The sequence below is a fragment of the Emydura macquarii genome, unplaced genomic scaffold (genome assembly GCF_026122565.2).
Source record: "Emydura macquarii macquarii isolate MOO-44397 ecotype Brisbane River unplaced genomic scaffold, CSIRO-AGI_Emac_v2 contig_839, whole genome shotgun sequence".
Classification (NCBI taxonomy): Eukaryota; Metazoa; Chordata; order Testudines; family Chelidae; genus Emydura; species Emydura macquarii.
In genome coordinates this window covers 1,642,135-1,663,463 of record NW_027130976.1, presented here as the reverse complement: position 1 = coordinate 1,663,463, position 21,329 = coordinate 1,642,135, and the positions used below count along the sequence as shown (strand labels likewise).

The 21,329-nt window shown below is 46.2% G+C and overlaps 1 protein-coding gene across 1 annotated transcript in view; it reads right to left on the bottom strand.

Moving 5' to 3' along the window:
* Nucleotides 1-20,897, bottom strand: part of PHLPP2 (PH domain and leucine rich repeat protein phosphatase 2) — a 106,934-nt gene extending 86,037 nt beyond the window's left edge. The window contains 2 exon segments of the mRNA XM_067543414.1: nucleotides 16,405-16,652; nucleotides 20,729-20,897. Coding sequence (XP_067399515.1) covers nucleotides 16,405-16,652; nucleotides 20,729-20,827 — 347 coding nt within the window. The 5' untranslated portion in view covers nucleotides 20,828-20,897.
* Between the last annotated feature and the right edge of the window lie 432 nt (nucleotides 20,898-21,329).

The following is a 21,329-nucleotide window of genomic DNA, read 5'->3' as shown; positions in this document are numbered from 1 at the left end:
AATGCCTCCCTAGATGAGCTGGGAGATGTTAAATTTCCACCTAAGCCGGGGCAGAGTTCTCAATTTCCTCCGATTTGAGGCGGAGATTTTGGACCATCCTTTTCAAGAACTCCTGGTGAGCCTTGTATGTAATGGTCCTGTATGGGGCTGATGGCCATCCCAGCCACTGCCTCGTCTGGGGAGGATGACGAAATCGCTAGGGCCATCTTGGGGTCTGGGGTTCCTCTGGCACTGGCGGGTCCCTTGCCGGGGTTCCATGGGCTTTCGTGCCCTCTGCTCCCGGTTCAGAGCCCCTCTCTGATGGGGAGGAAGAGGAGGATGAGCTGTAGCTTTTGAAGGAACCGAGTAGAACCTACCCACATGGGAGCCCGGGAACGCTTGGGACATCCACGGTGCCCACAATAACCATAATGCCGGCATTTGCCATTGGGCTGGGGTCCATGTTGCAATGGCCAGGCCGTGAGATGCCTCGTACCCTTTGGCTGGTCTCTGTTGGTTCCACCATGATCCCTGGGAATTAGCCACGGGTCCTGAGCCCAAAGAGTCACTTCTGGGTGACAATGGAATTGCTGTGCCCCATGATGCTATATACCGGGGCCATGAAGCAGAATGGTGCAGAGATGTGGAACGGTACTGTGATAAGGCTCGGTACCATGATATAGATCGATCTTGTTGCAGTGACTAGTGCCAGGTCTGTGACTGGTGCCAAGATGGCCCTCAGTGTTGAGATGTTGATCAGCACTGAGACAATGACCGGGACCGAGATGGTGAGCGGCATCGAGATGGCGATAGGCATCCCAAACCAGAATGGTGTCGCGCTCTGAAACAGTGGTGTGATTCAGAGCGTCGTGGCAACCATGATCAGTACTAAGATGCCAAGGTGATCTGCACCACCCCGGTGAATGTTGTCACAGCATCGGTGCTTGCAAGTCCGGGCAAGACAGAGACCAGTGTCTCACCATCATTGCCAGCTTGCCCAGAGTAGAGGACGGTCTTTGCAAGGTGGTCTTGAGGTACTGGGCCACGTCCCGTGGGCCCCAGCACAGGGGAGAAGGAGGCACCAGGAGGGTCAAGAGACACGTCGCTGCCTCATACGTTTCCAGCGTCAATGGCTCTCCCAGGGTCACATCTCCCTCCTAGCTCACACTTAACAGGGAGTGCACGTGCATCGGACTTGATGGTACCCCTTGTTGGGCCGGAGTCAACGGTGCTGGCTGGCAGACTGCTGCCTGGGAGGTGGCCGCTGATGTCCTCTCCCTCTCTGCGCTCCTCCTCATTGGGAAGCGTCTGCAGTCCATTTTCCTAGACCTCTTCCTTGGCACCGGAGATGTTGATTGGTGTCACACCAATGGCGGCAATGTTCCAGCCATCATGAAATGGTCACAGTGCCAGGGAGCTTTTGGTGCTAGAGACTCTCTGCCCCTTTGTGGCTCCCTAATGGACAGTGGAGCGCTTCTCACCAAAGAAGTGCTCGGCACCAAGTCTAGCTGGCACTTTGATGCCAGGCGAAGTGCAGCCTCCATGAGGAGGAACTTCAGTCTGCTGTCCCTGTCCTTTTTAGTTCTGGGCCTGAAGTTCTTACAGATTCTGCACTTCGCTGGGACACATCCCTCTCCCAGGCACTTCGGGCAATTCTCATGCAGATCGCTCACTGGAATCTTCTTGGGGCAGGTCGCACACCACTTGAAGCCCTGAGACCAAGGCATGCCCCCAGTGGAGGAAGACGCTTAACTAATCTAATCTAAGGTACTTAACTATTCACACTACAATACTACCTATTTACAGTTTAATTACAGGCACAACCACTAAAGATACTGCTTGCAGAGCAAGAGAGGAGTAGCATTCCAGCGTCCATCACCGAAGGAAACAGATGGGGTGGCAAGTTGCCTATATACCACACCATGAAGGCACCACTCCAGAGGGCATCAGAGCCAACCCAGCACATACCACTAGGAAAAAGCTTCTGGCAGTGGTGCACACAGCGCACGCGCACCTACATGCAGCAGGTTTAATACGAACACAAGGAAGTACTTCTTCACACAACACAGTCAACCTGTGGAACTCATTGACATGGGATGTTGTGAAGGCCAAAAGCCCAACTGAGTTCAAAATAAGAACTAGATAAGTTCATGGAGGATAGGGACATCATGGCACCCATGCTCAGGGTGTCTCTACGCTTCCAACTACCAGAAGCATCTGGCACTGGCAACTCTCAGGGACAAGATACTGGTATAGATAGCCCTTTGGTCTGACCATGTATGGCCATTCTTATGCTATGTTTAACTGAGAAAGGAGTTGCTATAAGTCCATTCTTAAGTGCAGTTTATCCTAATGGCATTGCAGTGGCAAAGAGGCCTGGAAGTAGGGTGACCACATGTCCCAATTTTATAGGGACAGTCCCGATATTGAGGGCTTTTTCTTTTATGGGCATCTATTGCCCCCCATCCCCATCCTGATTTTTCACATCTGCTATCTAACCACCCTACCTGGAGGGCATGTGACACTTGTATGCAATGCACATCCCCTAATGTTCTCTTCCACTGGGAGCTCAGGGTCCACTGAGATGGTCCCATATGGAGACCTGTCACGGGTACTACAACTATAGTGTAAATACGGGACCCAACATTTGTAGTGTGGTCTAAGCCATCTCCTGCTGACTCTGACTTATCCTTTCTGCCAGACTGAAGTCTTGGATGCTGTCCTGAGGACAGAAGGTTTGAGCTGAGTCTAGCAGAGCTACTCTGCCTTTCAGCTGTCTGCTGGAGACAAGTTGAGACTTTGGGTAGATTGTCATGAGCCCCAGACATGCCAACATCCTGGTGATGACACAGACTAATCCTCTCACAATACAAGTATCATCTTTAATTGTCCAAGAAAGGAACTTGTGCACTTCCAGATGGTACAGGTTGGCCAGGACTACCATGCAGCACCTCAAGAAAATACCTGAAGCTGACACCAGACCAAATAGCAAGAGACAGAATTGACAGTGCTCTTCCACTATGGCTAATCTTGGCTATCCTAAGTGCATGAGAAGTGTTTGTGCGCATTTAAGCATCCATAAGGTCTAGAGCATGTAGCTGCCTTCCTCCAAAAGAGGCATGATTCTTCCCAGGGTGACCTTCTGGAATTTTGATCAGATATTGATTCAGTTTCCATGATTCAGGATGGGTCAAAAGCTGTCTGCATTTTTATCAGGAAGTATCTGGAATGAAATTCCCTTTCCTGTTTTGTCTTGTGGCACTGGCTCAATGGCTATTTCTGTCAGGAGGAACTGGATTTTATGTAGCAAAATTTCCTTATGCTGAGGACCCCAAAAACATTCTTAGAGAAGATGAAGGGTTTTCTGAAATATTTTGTAGGCCCTCTGAGCAATGCTCAGGACAGAACTATCACTAATCTTTCGTAACTGTTGTTCTTCGAGATGTATTGCTCATGTCCATACCATGTTAAGTGTGCGCACGCTGACACACAGCTGCTGGAGATTTTTTTGCCCTAGTGGTATCTGTACAGCTGGTTCCGGCGCCTTCTGGAGCCTCGTGCTCATGTGGCAACATTATGAGGCACTGTCAGCCCCGCAACTCCGCGTTTCCTTCTTGCTGTCAACTCAGATGGCGGGGACACAGGGCGGATCATGGAATGGACAAGAGCGACACATCTCAAAGAACAACAGTTACAAAAGGTTAGTAACCGTTCTTTCTTTGAGTGTTTGCTCATGTCGATTCCATGTTAGGTGACTCACAAGCAGTATGCCTGGAGATGGGCTCAGAGTTCACGGATGTGCCATTTGCTATACTGGTCTGCTGGGTGAAGGTGTAATGAGTCACGAAGGTATGGCCAGACGACCAAATAGCAGCCCTGCAGATGTCTTGGATTGGCACCTGTACCAGGAAGGCTGCTGACAAGCACTGGCAGAGTGGGCTATTACAATCACTGGTGGAGGCACATTTGCTTGCTCATAGCAGAACTTAATGCAGGTAGTTATCCACAAGGAGATCCTCTGGGAGAAGACTGGTAGGCTTTCATTCTGTCTGCTACTGCGACAAAGAGCTGCGTCGACCTATGGAATAATTCAGTCCTTTAGATGTAGAAGGCCAAGACTTGTCTAATATCCAGGGTGTGCAACCTACGCTCCTCACTGGAACAGTGCGGTTTCGGGAAGAACATTGGAAGAAATATATCCTGGTTATTGGGGAACTGTGACACTACCTTTGGTGAGAAGACTGGGTCGGGATGCAGCTGGACTTTTATCTTTATAGAACACCATGTAAACTGGTTCCAAGGTGAGCACCCTAATCTCGGAAACTCTTCATGCTGAAGGAACTGCCACCAGCAAGGAAACCTTCCACGAAAGGAACAAAAGAGAGCAGGAAGCCAACGGCTAAAAGGAAGGACCCATGAGCCTTGATAGTACTAGGTTCAGGTCCCAAGGAGATACCAGATCCCTGACCTGAGGGGTACAGCCTCTCCAGGCCTTTCAGGGACCTGATCATCATATAATGTGAAAAAAAACTAATTTACTTTGGACCAGAAGATGGAAAGCTGAAATAGCCACCAGGTGAACTTTCAGTGACGAGAGGGCTGAGCCTTGCTGCTTGAGAAGTAATAGGTAGTCCAATATGTCCTGTATTGAGACCTGAAGGTTGCGATCCAAGGCCCAACAGGAAAGACCTCTTCCATTTGGCCAAGTATGTTGCTCTGGTGGACGGTTTTCTGCTCCCCATTAGGACCCGCTGAAACTGCATCAAGCAAGCCCACTCTTGTGTATTCAACCACGAAGCAGCCACACTGTCAAAATTTAGGGATGCCAGGTCCAGGTGCAGTAACCGGCTGTGGTCCTGGGAGAGGAGGTCCTGGTAGAGTGGAAGCTTCCATGGGGTGCTGATGAAAGCTCCAATAACATGCCAAACCAGTGCTGTCGTGGCCACACGGGGGCTATCAGATCGCGTTCGCCTTGTTCCGCTTGATCTTCAGTGTGAACCAATGCTATTGATGGGAAGGCATATAGCAGTGCCCCTTCCCATGGGAGCAGAAAGGCATCAGATAGAGAGCCCTTGGCAAGCCCATGGCGTGAGCAAAACCGAAGGCAATTCCTGTTCTGTCTGGATGTGAACAGGTTCACTTCAGGAGTGCCCCATCTTTGAAAGATCATGGCAGCAGCCTTTAGGTGAAGAGACCATTTGTGGTGAGATCAGAAGGATCTGCCGAGGAGATCCACCAGTCCATTCCTGGTGCCATGAGAAATGGGAGACCTGGGAAATGGAAAGCCATGATATGAATGTCGTTCTGCATACAAACATCCCACAAGCAGAGGGCTTCTTGGCACAAGGCTGACAAACGGGCTCTGCCTTGCTTGTTGATCATCACCTCAGTGTTGTTTGTTAGGATTTGGATAATTCTGACCGACAGGTAGGGGTGGAACGCCTGACAAACCAGATGTACTGCCTTGAGCTCCTTGATATTTATATGGAGGGAGCGATCTTCCTGAGACCAGTACCCCTGCGTGCTGAGATTGTTGAGGTAGGCTTCCAACCCCAAATCTGAAGCGTTGGAAACCAATGTCATTGAGGGGAATAGCTCCTTAAAAGGCATCCTTTCCAATACAGAATGTGGGTTTGTCCACCAGGTTAGGAATCACAGGACATGTGGGGGAACTATGACCACAATGTATAAATTGTGCCTGCCGGGGGTGTAGACCGATGCTAGCCATGACTGCAGGGGCCAGAGTCATAGATCACATAAGTACAAGCTGCCATGTGGCCTAGTAGTTTGAGGCACATCCAGGCAGTTGCAACTATCATGAGGGTCATTAAGTGGAAAGGGTTTGTGACACATGGAACATGGTTTGAAACCCGGGGACTAGGGTATGCCCCGTCCCTGGGCAAATGTCCCTATTTCTAACTTACTCAACTACTATGTAACTACGAGAACTATACACAATAGTTTATAGAAGATAAACAATTACTAAAGCACTTGCTATAGGAAGGGAGAAAGTAGCTCCTGCAACTGTCACTGGTGGAAAGAAGGAACTGAGAAGGCATGGGGCTGGCGGCACCTCCTATACCGCTGCATGCACACAGGGCTCCAGAGGGCACCAGAGCTGGTCCTACGGATACCACTAAGCCAAAAAAAATTTCCGGCAGCCATGCATGTGGGGATGCACCCACCTAACATGGAATCAACATGAGCAAGCACTCAAAGAAGAATCATGTGTTCAAGATGAACTTGGGTCCATCAGGTTCCTTCCTGCCTCCAACAAGAAAGCTGCATAAAGTGTTGGCTGATTATATGCTTAGGAATCCTTTAAACACCCTTTGGCTTTTTTGGTATGAGAGTATAAGATCCTCTGGCATCTCCTGCTGCTAAGTCCAAGTAACCTCTACAGTCATCATGAAAGAGGGCTTTTAAAAAAAAAAAAAAAAAAAAAAAAAGTAGATGCTTTCCTTTCCTTCGTGAAAGGGACCCAAGAAAGGAGACAGGCCCAAAAGAGTGCAGAGCTATTGACTGCTTTGCTTTCTGTAGAGAGATTTCTGAGTCCAAAAGAGGTTCTCTCCAATGCAGGGTAGGTTCTCATCTTTTTTTTGGACCTGCTGATGGGACTTGGAAGCCCAGAGCTAGAGTAGATCTACAGGTGTCCACCCATAACACAGATTATTGACTGCATAATTTTCATCAAAGGCTGCCTGGACCTGATGCCCAGTCAGACCATGCCTTTGCTCACTAACATTCACCTTCAGGAAGAGACTTAGCCAGGACAAAGATCGTTTTCCAAAACTTGACCTGTTCTTGAGTGAATGAGGCCTGGTAGTCTACAACAAAGGGCTCTAGATACAAAATGGCAAATGCTTCATCCAAAGGGAGCCTAGTGTTGAAGCTCAAGGTTCTGAGGCACATTACACTGAATTTGTCTGGTTTTTCCTCTGGTCAACTATGCCCCAATAGGTGTGCATGGGAGGGAAAGGGGGTTGTCTGCCACCCTTCTCCAGTTGGCGAAAGAAAGGCACTGGGCGCCTGGCCTGTGCATCTCTCAATCGTGGCTTCTGCACTTTCCTGGACTGGCAACTTTGCAGCTTTTTTTTTTTTTTTTTTAAAACAACTGTAGGCAAGTTGGATTCCAAAAAAAAAAAAAAAAAAAAACCCTCATCCTGCTGCTCTTTCACCATGGAGATGTATTTAGCATCAAAAAGTTCCCCGGACTCCTCAATCACCTCATTGTCCTAATCAGCCCCATTGTCTCCACACAAGCACTTGGAGTTAGCAAAATGATGGGGTAGCCTGGAACATCAACAATACTTTGGGAGGCAGAGACATTCACTGTGCTGAGAATCATGGAGCAAGAGGCACAAAGAGCCCACTCAGGGATGGTATTAATATTGCTGCAAAATGCTCTGACTGCACCAAATGATTCAAAGACTCCAAACTCAGGGTGAGAGGGAAGCACCAAGGCATCACTGTAGACTTCAAGGCAGACTTTGAGTGTGTTGGCATGACTTCTACAGGTCCCCACACACACCCTATCATTTAAGCTTTCTGGCTGTGGCTGAGAAAGGGAAATTGATGCCTGGTGTCTGGACAAAAAGGTGCCTGAAGCCCCTAACTCCATCAGTGGTACCTTGGAGTGTGGTATGTGCTCCAAGTGTCTTCAAACCAAAAAAGATACCAAAGCAAGTAAGTTGCTGGTGCAGCACAGCTCCTACAAGAAATTCCTTTACAAACCCTAGTCAAAGAGGAACTGACTGGAAGGTTTCAAGGGCAATGGTTCGAGTCCTGGGTGGTGCAAAACCAACAGAAAGTGAAGGCACTTGCAACTTGACCTATTAATGTTGCCCTTAAGGGTAAAAAATGTGAGGACTTGAGGAGTTCAGCCTGTACAGAACTAGTGAACACAAGATGCAGGATCTAAATAGATGGTATCTGTGAAGACAGTGCATTACACGATACATCCTTTCATCCTTGAACTGAATACAGAAAATGTGCAACTTCCCCCAACACAAAGCAGTGCAATCTGTAAACATACTAAACCTGAAAGCAATCACATTCAGACACATGCAACTGAAGAGACTGTACTTGGGCATGGTCTTTCCTACACATAGTACAGTACATACTGAGGGTTAGCATTGTTGGGAAATATACCAGCAATTCACTGAGAACACTTCCTCTCCTTTTTGTTGGGTCAAACCCTCCAGTCTAGTGTCTTCAGCATTACATACTAAGGACTGGTTACTTCAGCTAGGCCAGTGAGAGCGCACTATCAGATCACGGTAAGAAAAAACCATGGAAGGGAACAGGAGGCCAGCAGAGAGCAACAATAACTTCACAGACACTAATGTAACTTTAGTTAATGCCCATGCATAGCAGCCAGTTTTTATGTATCCATAGATTCCAAGGCCAGAAGCGACATTGTGATCATCTAGTCTGACCTTTTGTATAACACTGGCCACAGAACTTTCCCAAAATAATTCCTAGGGCATAGATTTTTTTTTTAAAAACACCATTCTTAAAAAACACTATTACATGTACCTATGTGGGGAACAAATATTTGATAGACTGTAATCAAGTCACTCCTTAAACTTCTCTTTGTTAAGCTAAATAGATTAAGCTACTTGAGTATCACTATAAGGCATGTTTTCCGATCCTTTAATCATTCTCGTGGCTCTTCTCTGAATCCTCTCCAATTTATCACCATCCGTCTTGAACTGGGTCCAAAACTGGACACAGTATTCCAGCAGCAATTGTACAAGTGCCAAATACAAGATAAAATAATCTCTACACTCATACTCAAGATTCCTTTTTATGCATCTAATCACATTGACCCTTTTGGCTGCACTATCAAATGGGGAGCTCATGATCAGCTGGTTATCCACCATGACCCCAAATTGTTTTCAAAGTCATTGCTTCCCAGGATAGAGTACCCTGTTTGTTGTTTCACAAAAGAAAGCAAGAGAAAGGGACTTTCTTTTTTATTTTGCAACTTATGGCAATCTGACAGGCTTGCCCAACATTGTGAATTTGATGCTGTTAAATTAGATTCTTTACAACAGGCTAGTCTATGGTGTATACAGTGTGCCAATACAAAGTACTTACTATCAGAGCCTGAAGAGGCTGTGGAAAATTCAGTTTCAGTGAAAACTGTAGCATGGGAATCCAAAAAAGCGCTGAATGCATCTACAAAAGTGGAGCATTTTAAATCAAATTCAAGTTTTGTGGGTACACTATGGATATGATAAGATATGTCTGCCTTTCTAGAGTTGTTTTCCTAGAGACTTGTTATGCTAACCATGTGGAGGAAAGTGCAGCATCCTGTAAGTATGGTCCACATTTTTGTTCCCAGATGTACACATTTACATTTAACCATATTAAAAATGCATATTATTTGCTTGTGTTCAACTTAACAGAGCAACCCAGATCACTCTCGATCAGAGACCTATCCTCTTCATTATTTACCACTCCCTCAATTTTTGTATCATGTGCAAACTTTATCAGTGATGATTTTATGTTCTCTTTTAGGCCATTGATAAAAATGTTAAATAGCGTCTGGCTATGAAGCAATCCCTGTGGGCCCTACTAGATACACACCCACTTGATGATTCACCGTTTACAATTACATTTTGAGATTTATGAGATATCCAATTTTTAATCCATTTAATGTGTGCCGTGTTAATTTTGTATCATTCTAGATTTTTAATCAAAATGTCATGCAGTACCACATCAAATTCCTTATAGAAAACTAGGTATATTACAGTAACACTATTATTTTTACCAACCAACTTTGTAATCTCATCAAAAACATATCCATTTAATTCACAGGATTTATTTTCCATTATCCCATGTTCGTTGACATTATTTAGATTACTATTCTTTAATTCTTTATTAATCAAGTTACACATCAGCAACTCCATTATCTTGCCTGGAATCAACGTGAGACGAGCCTATGATTACCTCGGTCATCCGTACAGAAAAGAGTTTTGTCCCTATAGTTTTGGGAACCTGCCCTTTGTTGAGAGTTATAAATTTTGAAGAAATTTCAAAGAGATTCTAAGGAACAGAGGTTCTTAGCTAGAAAGAGGTTGAAGAGCTTAGACCATACAGTTTATAGAGGTAAACGCTCAGGGGAAACTTAGTGAAATCATAGATTAGGGTTGGAAGGGACCTCACGAGGTCATCTAGTCCAACCCCCCGCTCAAAGCAGGACCAACCCCAACTAAATCATCCCAGTCAGGGTTTTGTTAAGCTACACCTTAAAAACCTGTAAGGACAGAGAGTCCACCACCTCCCAAGGTAACCAATGCTTCACCACCCTCCTAGTGAAAAAGTTTTTCCTAATATTCAACCTAGACCTCCCCCACTGCAACCTGAGACCTAGTTCTGTCATCTACAGACACTGAGAAGAGCCTAGCTCCATCCTCCCTGGAATCCCTTTCAGGTAGCTGAAGGCTGCTATCAAATCCCCCCTCATTCTTCTCTTCTGCAGATTAAACAAGCCTAGTTCCCTCAGCCTCTCCTCATAAGTCATGTGTTCCAGCTCCCTAATCATCTTTGTTGCCCTCCGCTGGACTCTTTCCAATTTGTCCACATTCTTTCTGTAGTGGGGGGCACAAAACAGGACACAATACTCCAGATGTAGCCTCACCAGTGCCGAATAGAGGAGAATAATCACTTCTCTCAATCTGCTGGCAATGCTCCTACTAATGCAGCCCAATATGCCATTAGCCTTCTTGGCAACCAGAACACACGGTTGACTCATATCCAGCTTCTTGTCCATTGTAAACCACAGGATCTTTTCTGCAGAACTGCTACCTAGCCCGTCGGTCTCCAGTCCGTAGCAGTGCATGGGATTCTTCTGTCCTAAGTGCAGCACTTGTCCTTGTTGAACTTCATCTGATTCTTTTTGGCCCAATCCTCTAATTTGTCTAAGTCACTCTGTATCCTATCCCTATCCTCCAACGTATCTGCCACTCCCCCCCAGCTTAGTCTGATCTGCAAACTTGCTGAGGGTGCAATCCACCCCATTCTCCAGATCATTAATGAAGATGTTGAACAAAACTAGCCCCAGGACCGACACCTGGGGCACTCCCCTTGTTACCAGCTGCCAACTAGACATTGAGCCATTGATCACTACCCATTGAGCCAGATGATCTAGTCAGCTTTCTATTCATCTTATCTACCATTCATCCAACCCATACTTCTTTAACTTCCTGATAAGAATACAGTGGTAGACCCTATAAAAAGTTTAGCAAAAGTCAAGATATATCATGTCCACCACTTTTCCCATGTCCACAGAGCCAGTCATCCCACCAGAGAAGGCAATCAGGTTGGTCAGGCATGACATGCCCTTGGTGAATCCATGCTGACTGTTCCTGATCACCTTCCTCTCTTCCATGTGACTCAAAATGGATTCCTTGAGGACCTGCTCCAGGATTTTTCCAGGGACTGAGGTGAGGCTGACCGGTCTGTCGTTCCCTGGTTCTCCTTCTTCCCTTTTTTGAAAATCCTCACAAGTTTTCATAGATAATGGCCAATGGCTCTGCAATCACATCAGCCAACTCCCTCAGTACCCTGAGATGCTTTGCATCCAGCCCTATATACTCGTGCATGTCCAGCCTTTCTAAATAGTCTTGAACCTGTTCTTTGAGCACTGAGGGCTGCTCAACTCCTCTCCATTTTGTGCTGCCCAGTGCAGTAGTCTGGGAGCTGATCTTGTCTGTGAAGACAGAGGCAAAAAAAAGCATTGAGTACTTCAGCTTTTTTCCACATTATCTGTCACTAGGTTGCCTCCCCCATTCAGTAAAGGACCCACACTTTCCCTGACCACCTCCTTGTTGCTAACATACCTGTAGAAACCCTTCTTGTTACCCTTCTAGTCCCTTGCTAGTTGCAACTCCAATTGTGCTTTGGCCTTCCTGATTTCACTCCTGCATGCTTAAGCAGTATTTTTTTACTCCTCCCTGGTCATCTGACCAAGCTTCCACTTCTTGTGAGCTTCTTTTTTGGGTTTAAGCTCACTGAAGATTTCTTTGTTAAGCCAAGCTGGTTGCCTGCCATATTTGCTATTCTTTGTGCATATCGGGATGGTTTGTTCTTGCACTCTCAATAAGGTTTCTCTAAAATACAGCCGGGTCTCTTGGACTCCTTACCCCCTCATATTAGCCTTCCAGGGGATCCAGCCCATCAGTTCTCTGAGGGAGTCGAAGTGTGCTTTTCTGAAGTCCAGCATTCATATCCTGCTGTTTTTGTCCACTTTTCTGAAGTCCAGGGTCCATATCCTGAAATATGTATGCACTTAATGGGGATCACAGAGCCTGAGGGAGGACCTAATTCAACTGAGGGAGGACCTAATTCAACTGAGGAGTAACACCACAAGAACACTCCTAGAAGTTCAGGATAAATACATGGGGAGCCTCTCCTGCCCCCATTCCTGCCCCAAAAGGGTGAGCAATATGTGGATGCTTGACTCAGGAGAGGTGGGCAAAATCCACCTACGAGGATTCAAATGGTGGAGAATTAAGAGTTACTGGGGGTCCAACATATCTGGAGTATAAATTAAATCAGATGCTTGACTGGATTATTTGTGTTCACATTCAAGTGACCACTTAGATCAGCAGATAGTATGCTAAATGGAATTATCTCAATAGGGCATTTGAGAGACCTTGGGAATGATGAGACCTTAAATATTGTGTCATCTTCCTCAACAGAATTGACCAGATGACTACTTAGGAGAATTTTATCCTTCCTGTATCTCTATGGAGACTTCTCCCTTTGAGGTGCATTTAGAGGACCTTCTCGCTCCATGTACATTCAGAATTTTGCACAAGACATGCAATAGTTAAAGAACTGAATTTCAAGATCAAGCCTGTTGAGTTGCTAAAGGCACTGAGAGGGTAGCAAGTGTGGAAGTGGGACGTGCAGCAATCTGTTTACAGCTCAGGTTTGGGTTTCAAAGTATCATTCACAAGACCAATTAACTTAGCTGTTCAATAAGCCACAAATCAAAGGGAAGTAATGCTGCAAAAAACAAGGAGAGAGAGGCTGGAACAAAAGTTCAAAAGAGGAATTAAAACACAATCTTACAACTGCTCCACAAATGCATCTCTGAAGCCTAACTTTACCAGGGCTCTGTAGTAAAGGGTCTGTGCTTTTCTCTGAGCACTGAAAGATCACTAAAGAACTCAGTAATGAACCATTTTCCTATAAACATTTCACCCAATGAACACAGTTTATCAGCTGAATTCATGCCAACAGCTATATTTATCCTTACTGTAACTGACCTAGACCTGGTTCCTGCAACTCAGACACACCTACAAGAGAAACCCTGTAAGTGAAGGGAAAACTCCACTATAAGCTGCGTCTTACTTGCCTCACTGAATACAGAAGGGGATGGCACTGTTTTCCTTTTCCTGTATCGATGTGCATTGGGTGCTGAGCATGCAGAATTTGCAGCATTGCTTGAATTCTGCACGCTCAGCACCCAATGCACAACAGCAGAAAAATCTGAGAGCCAAATGCAGACCTTGCAAAAGGGAGTGCAACATCACTGAATTCACTGAAATTGCACTTGCTTACAGTATTGAAAAGGGAGGCAGCAACTGAGAGTCAATGAAATATAATCTGAAGACAGCTAATAATTTTTTTTTTAAATCGAGTTACATGTTTGCAAACCGTACAAGCCAGAGTTTATAAAATTCCATCATGAATTCCTCTGTATGAAACTTTCTATGCCAAAACCACAACAAGATTTGTGAGCAGACTACATGTAGTGGAGACCTGGCCTGACATGAGTAGTTAACATCTGGAGGGAGGCCTCATTTCTTGGATAACAGAATTAGGGAGCTAAACAGATTATTAAATTGAAAAAAACAGAATGTTTGACCCAGCTAAAATAAGATGGAGAACACCCAGGGAACCATTTACTAACAATGGACAAAACAGTTAGAATGTAGAGATGAGGTAAAGACTAGGTTGACTGTAGACAATGCATGCATGGACAGAGCATGCCACATAGGGATTGGTTCCTGCAAAGTAATATAAGCAATATAAAGTGTAAATGTATGTAAAGGAAGAGGTTTTTCTGTGTTACTCTGGATTTGTGGTGCACCCTATGCCCACCTCCACATTTGAGTCTGATCAGCATAGTTTTGCTGTTTGCCAAATAAAGGAACCTGAGTGACAAAATCTGGAGTTGAATTCAGTTTTTTGGATCCCAGAAAACCAGATAAAGTGTCTTCCAAGAACTGGACAAGGTATTCTGGATAAGCTGAGTGGAAAAGGTTGCAAAGGGAATCCCAACACTGCAGCAGAAAAATTTTCTATTAAACTTTTAAAACTTCAAGACTCCAGTTTTTTAAGCATTCCAAATGAGCAATTTGTGCAGGGAAAGTTTCTAGTGCAGTGAATTTGAATGGAGTTTGGTCCCTGCAAAACTTGCACATAAAATTTTATCAGCCACCGTATCACAGTTCTAGCCTCCTTCTTGCTCCCACACTTCTCCCTAGATAAAACCATGTCTGGAATCTCAGGAACTCAGATGTTCAGTACACCCAACCTATGCTGAGTGAGCTATGCTGGCTTGAGGATTAATCCCTGCTGAGAGTCTATGAAAGAGTGTGGAACAAGGAACATGGATTTACTGTTGGTCTGAGGCAATTAGAAGGATCAGGTACCCTTCAGCTCATGAAGACATTATACAATAAATAATTCAGTGTACACAGTTTTATACATCTCTACCTTATTGTGAAGAAAAAACAGTGGATTACAGACACTGGTTTTAGCTTTGTCTGGGAAAAGGAGTGGCAGCTTTAACGTGCTGAAATCCAAAGTTCACTGGTGGCGACACAGAGTCTAAATCTGAAAGGAGTCTATGGCTTGTAAAGCTATGAAGAATCCATGACCTTCTCAACACAAAGTTTGTGCACATTAAACTTTATGAGCTGAAGTCTCTTTTCAGTGCATAATGGCCTAAGGCAAAACACTTTATGCACTAAAGTCCAAGTTTTCTGTACATAAAACTTTATTGCTAAAGGTATAAATAGACAAGCTTACTTTGCAATTCATTTTTTTAAAAAAGGATACTCCCAGCAAAAAAGCATTAACTTATAAAGTTGCTCAGTCACAACCATTACAAAAGTACATACCAAGATCATTTCAGTTAATAAAATGTAGATGTTAAGGTACAGAAATGATCACAGAAGATAACTCAGAGCTATGCATTCTCAAGAAAATCTACACTTGTGAACATTCACATTAGACATTCCCATGACCTTAACTCTGACCCTTTTCTCTATGGTCTTTTTCTGGTGAATATATTTGAATAATTTGTCTAACAAATATGCTATAATTTAGGATACCAGTTTTATAAAGATGAATAAAGGATAGTGTTTTTTAAGTAGCATATACTGGGAGTAAAATTTAGCCCTTTATATAGAAAAAGATGCAGTATTTTATAAACAGGGATCTCTCTTACGTCAGGGCATATTCCATGTCCAACTAGAAGTGGAACAGGCTTTTAACACAGTCAGAAGATACACTCAGAGGAGGTGCTTCTAATGGAACAGCCTGTCAAATCCTCCCAGCCAAAATACCAATGAGTGTTTCCTATCTGAGCATAACAGCTTCTGTCCATGAATTATAGCATTATATATTCAGAGATGAGTCCATCTGCTATACAGAACCCCTTTGCTGATCCATGACCTGAGCTCAGCTGATCAGGTAAGTAACCACTTATATTTTAGAAAAAGATAATATGCTTGCTTAATTAGTGCAAATTAAACTAAAGCTATGATGCAAGTAAGAATAATAAAAGAAACAAAGATCATTTTAAAATGGGCTTTGCAGTGAGCCTGAAGCCTAGTATTCAGCTTGAGGCCAAGTGGCAGTAATAGTTAGCATAAAGCCACATTAGGCCTAATAAAAAAGTTAGCATTAGTAAGTAACCTTGGGTCAGAAGATTTTCCAGTAGATATATAATCTTGTAATAGATTTTATAGTCTAGACAGTCTTTATTTAGATGGACCACTCTAACCGCTTTACACAGAGAAACTTCTATCCGCACAAATGCTTACGACAATTATCAGAACCTGAAAAACGGGTAGCAGGAAAGACAAATATGGACAAGAGGCCAACACTCAATTAAATATGGTCTCAGAAACAGGCATGTGTAAGGAATAGGTGCATAAAAAGGGACTCAAACCTCACCCTCAGCAGGATCTCATCATCTTAATTAATCTCTAAGTAGCCACCAAAGACCAAACCTATTATGAGTGACTAGTACATCTTGCACCCCAAATTAATTATAAGGCTATACCTGCCTACTTCAAATCAACCCTACTCACTCGCTCCCTTTTGCATATAGTCAGACAGCACTGCCCTCCGTTCATTTCTGGAATGGGATTTACCTTTTCCTTCTGTCCTTACCTGACCAGGTCTCCTTGGAGCTGCAAATAGAGGTTCTCCCTACCCTCTCCATCACAGATCTCAGATGCCAGGGTATCCACTGTACAGAGGACCAAGTGCAGGTCAGAAGAGGTGGTACTTGTAGAGTCTGCTCCATAAATGTATACACAGCCTCGCCCAACATCCTCTTTCAGCCAGTCTCTCTCATGGGAGCCAAACTGACTCCTCCTGTTCAAGCAGTTTCTGCTCCCATTGCGCTTCATGTTCCTCTAAAGGACATCAAAAGCAGATGGTTAGTTGCTGGCACTAAGACTGAAATCCAACAGATTGCCCTCCTGCTTTCCGTCTCTGTCAACTCCAGTGACCAGCCAAATGCAATTTCCACCCCTCACCAACCACTCTTTCTGCTTCCCTAAATTCCCCCATCCCTTATGGGCTGCAGTCATCCTGTAAACAGCACTGGACAAGACAGGTGGGTAGATTGCATAAAACTAAGGTAAGACTGGGAATGGTCCCTGGATTGTGCTGGGAAAGCATCTGCAACACCCTGTATCTCTATAATCTGGAAACTTTCTTCACCTCTTTGGGTCTCACCCATTTACTAAAGAGAAGCATACAATTAACAGGAAAATTAAACGAGAGATGGAACCAAATCCTCTGTCCCAGCTGACTGGTTTGATGTTTTGATGATTCAAAAACAAGGACTCACTAGAATATGGAATTGTCTCCTTAATGACAGACATAGTCATGCTCATTCCTTTTTGCCTAGAGATAAAGCTCTACCCGGGGCTGACAAAGGGGGGGGAGAGACAAGGAGACATTGTATCAGGGCCCCAAGCCCAGGGCCCTCCCAAAATGTCTAATGTCTGTGTAAATAAAGTGAAATTGCAGGGGTGAACATTATGTACTGGGGCTCCAAATTTCTCTTGATGGGCCTGGCTCTACCACTGCAACTAACAAGCTAGTGCCATAAAAAGCAACATGGGTTGATTCAAATCTCACTATGCTAACTGCTCATTCCACAGCAGGTGTTCAAACTCATCATCTGTGAAGACTGAAGGCCACTGCTACAAAGGAATATACCATAAGCCTACCATAATAAAGTGTTAGCCAAGACAATATTACATTGGTTTCCTCGCCCTGCCTCAGAGTCCCAAAGTGCCAGATGCATATTCCACATAAAGTAATTTTTACAATCATTGGTCACTTTAGCAGTCAGCAACAGTTTAGCTACCAACTAGATTTTCCTCTATTAGGTGAGGGACAGATTCATCATGGTACCTAAAAAATCCTTCTAAGGTTTGCTCTGCTTCCAGATGGTGGTGCCAGACTCCCATGAGCATCTGTCACCTCACAAGCAATGCAGCACTTCATCCTCCAGAACAGCAGTTGCAAACAGGTTTCAGGGGATCTGCCTAGCAGGGCTGGCATCAGATTCATGGGGCTGGGGCTGAAGCCCCAGAGCCTGAGCAACTGAGCTTCGCAGGGCCCTGGACAATTGCCCGGCTTGCTACCCCCTAATGCTGGCCCTGGCTTTTATATGCAGAAAACAGTTGTGGCACAGATGGGCCATGGAGTTTTTATAGCAGGGGGGGGGGGGGGACACGGACGACGACGACGGACGGCGGCGGCGCCTTGGAAAGGAAAATATTGAGAACTCCTTCTCTAGAAGCTGCTGGGCCTCCACACTGAGAGGAAACAATTAAGATCCTTCTCAGGACACAGCAACCAATTATCTCACAGCAGAAGAAGATACACGCAGGGAAATGCTTCAAAATGACAGGAACATCAACTAAACCAATATCTTCTGAGTTTATATTTCTATTGCAGGACCTCACTGTGCTGGCACTGTACAGAAACTTAGGCTCCAATTCTTTGTTCTGCATCTCAGAAGATATACCCTGGAAAAAGAAGTGGGGCAGGGTGATGCAAATATGGCTTTAAGACAACTTTTTACCTCTAGGATTCTGAGCCCAGTCCCCAGCTGTTCTTACCAATGGCAGCTTTGAACAGCTGCCTGTGAGCCAATCTGCCATCCCAGAATAGCAGGGGAACAGCCATTCCAGCCACTCCCCACTCCTTTCTATACCCTTTTCATACCTATGACAGACAAGGGGTGAAAGGTTGGGGGCAAAATAGGGCTATCTATAACATTCTTACAAGTTAGTTCCCAGCTGGGGCAATGCACCTCGGTTCTATCCAGAATCAGGGCCCAAATAGGAGACAATCCTTGCCCCAAAGATATCAAGGTTGGGGAATCAGCAGAGATCAGGCAAAATACATAACCAAGTCAGTCCTTTCTTCACAGTCCACTTGCATAATCCAGAAATCCACCAAAAGTTCTTCCCACCACAAATTCTAACCCAGCCTCAACATTCAATCCTCCTTTGCCAATGCAAGAAAGATGGATCTTGAAAATACTCACTCTCTTCACAGTCCAACTTGAGAAATTACATTAGCCTCCTTAATTTCAAATTGTTATGACAGGCTACTTCATTGCCTGCCCTAAATTCTTACGTAGATATACATCGTTAGACCGCTGCTGTGTTTTCATCAGAAGTGGCTGCTTTTCAGTGCTGATGAAGTGATCCTCACGCTCAATCTCAAAAGCACTGAGAGATCCTTCAAGATGTGAAGTCTAGGTTATCATCCTTCTTTATTAAATAGACTTTCTACATACTCTTTGTGCTTTCAACCCTCCCTCACATCACTGACTTGCAAGTTACTCACCACATCAAGTCTGCCTCTTGGACATACTATTATTTTAGATGGAAAGCAGCATAGAGAACATGGGCTGTAATCGAGGTGTAGCTGTGTCCTGAAACTACTTCTTGATAAAAGCTGACATTTCAGCAAGTTACTATAGCAGGTGCTTAGAAGCATCACTATAATTAAGGTTACACATTGGGACTTTCATTACAACCCTCCCATTTTCACAAGCTCAAAAATTCTCTTTTGTAGCTGAAAACTTTGCTCTCTTGGTTATGACCAAGCCAGGACTTTATTTGTATTTATTTTCAAGAAGTCTAAGCACAATTTTTTCTATAGTTTTCAGTGATGCACAATGTGGCCAGGTTAGTATCACTAAGAAAAAACTTCTGTATTCCCTGACTGAAAAACAGAACCTGTTTGTATTAAATGCAGGAGTGGTAGCACTGTCTATTAAGGTTGCCTAACATTTCTCATTATAAGACCTTGTTTCCACTGCCTATAACTTTGCCAAATTTTAACAATTTGGGCTACAGTTTTGAGACACTTGTAGGAGAGGAAGGTGATCAGGAACAGTCAACACTGATTCATCAAGGGCGAGTCATGCCTGACCAACCTGATTGCCTTCTATGATGAGATGACTGGCTCTGTGGATGTGGGGAAAGCAGTAGACATGATATACCTTGACTTTAGCAAAGCTTTTGATACAGTCTCCCACAGTATTCTTGCCAGCAAGTTACAGGAGTATGAGTTGGATGAATGGACTATAAGGTGGACAGAAAGCTAGCTAGATCAGTGTTTCTCAACCTGTTTCTCAACCTCTGGGGCAATGAATGTCATAGTTATAGTTAAGTCCTGCCAATACTGCGGTAATCACTGTGAACGTTTGACCACAGCATGATTAAGGAACCAGTGTAACCAACATATGGCTTCATTAGAAGTTTGTTGGGGTTCTCTCTTCAGAGGTCTTAGGGGAGAAATTCACATAATCCAAATTCCACCCCTGGGCTGCGGCAGGGTCGATTCCCTTCTTCTAATATCTGTAGCCTGCTTCGGGAGACAGATGCTACGGATTCTTCTGCTACCCATCCACAGATGATGACAGCTGGACAGCATCTTCTCCCCGGTGCAGCCTCCATCCCCAAGATGCCCCAGCGCGTGAGAGCAGCAGATGGATGAAGAGGTGCTGCCCCAGCTCAAGCCAGGGACGGAGAAGTGATGTAGATGGGCGGCTGGGGGCACTCGCCAGTACCTGCCCTCCTCAGCCCACAGCCCATCCAGGCGCCGGCCTGCCCCTCCGCCGACGAAGGCCTCGCCCCCAGACCCACGCCCGGGCCCTCCAGGCTGGAGCCCGCAGCGCCCTCTCCCTAGGCAGGCGGCCCCCGCCCCAGCCGCCGGGGAACAGAGGTGCCGGTGCCGGTCCCGCGGCACGCGGGGCCCCGGCCGCCTCAGAGCCGCCTCGCCCCGCCGGCCCCCGGAGCGCTGCAGCGGGCCCCGCCCTGCACCTCGGGCCGGGACCCCAGCCCCGCCGAGGGGGCTGTTCAGAGCGCGCCGCCCGAGGGCTGGGCTGGGGAACAGGCCCTTCGCGGGCGGGGGCGACGTTCCCCGGGCAGGGGGGACCCGCCCGGCCTCTCACCTTCAGCACCCGGATGCCCGCGCAGCTCCCGGCCCGGCCTCCCCGGCCGCTGCCGGCTCCCGCCGCCGCCTCATCCTCCTCCAGCTCCGCTGCCTCCATGGGCCCGGCTCGGCCCCAGCCTCCCCCTTCAGCCGCGGCGCCGGGCGGGGCTCCGGAGTCAGCCGCGCCCACGGGCTCATTAGCATAACGGCACCCCGCGCGCCGGCCAGGGCGGTTGGGAACCGTTAGGCCTGGGAGGGGCCCCCACAGCTGCTTCTGCGGGCCAGGGCAGGGGGGGCCGGAGGAGAGGACTGGGGGGTTCCTAGGTAGGGGGCAGGGAGAGGACTGGGGGCCGGAGGAGAGGGCTGGGGGGTTCCTAGCTAGGGGGCAGGGAGAGGATGGGGGCGGGGCAGGGAGAGAGGAGTGGGGGTTCCTAGGTAGGGGGCAGGGAGAGGACTGGGGGCCGGAGGAGAGGGCTGGGGGGTTCCTAGCTAGGGGACAGGGAGAGAGGAGTGGGGGCAGGGCGGGGCAGGGGGAGAGGAGTGGGGGGGGTCCTAGCTAGGGGGCAAGGAGAGGATGGGGGCGGGGCAGGGCAGGGGGAGAAGAGTGGGGGTTCCTAGGT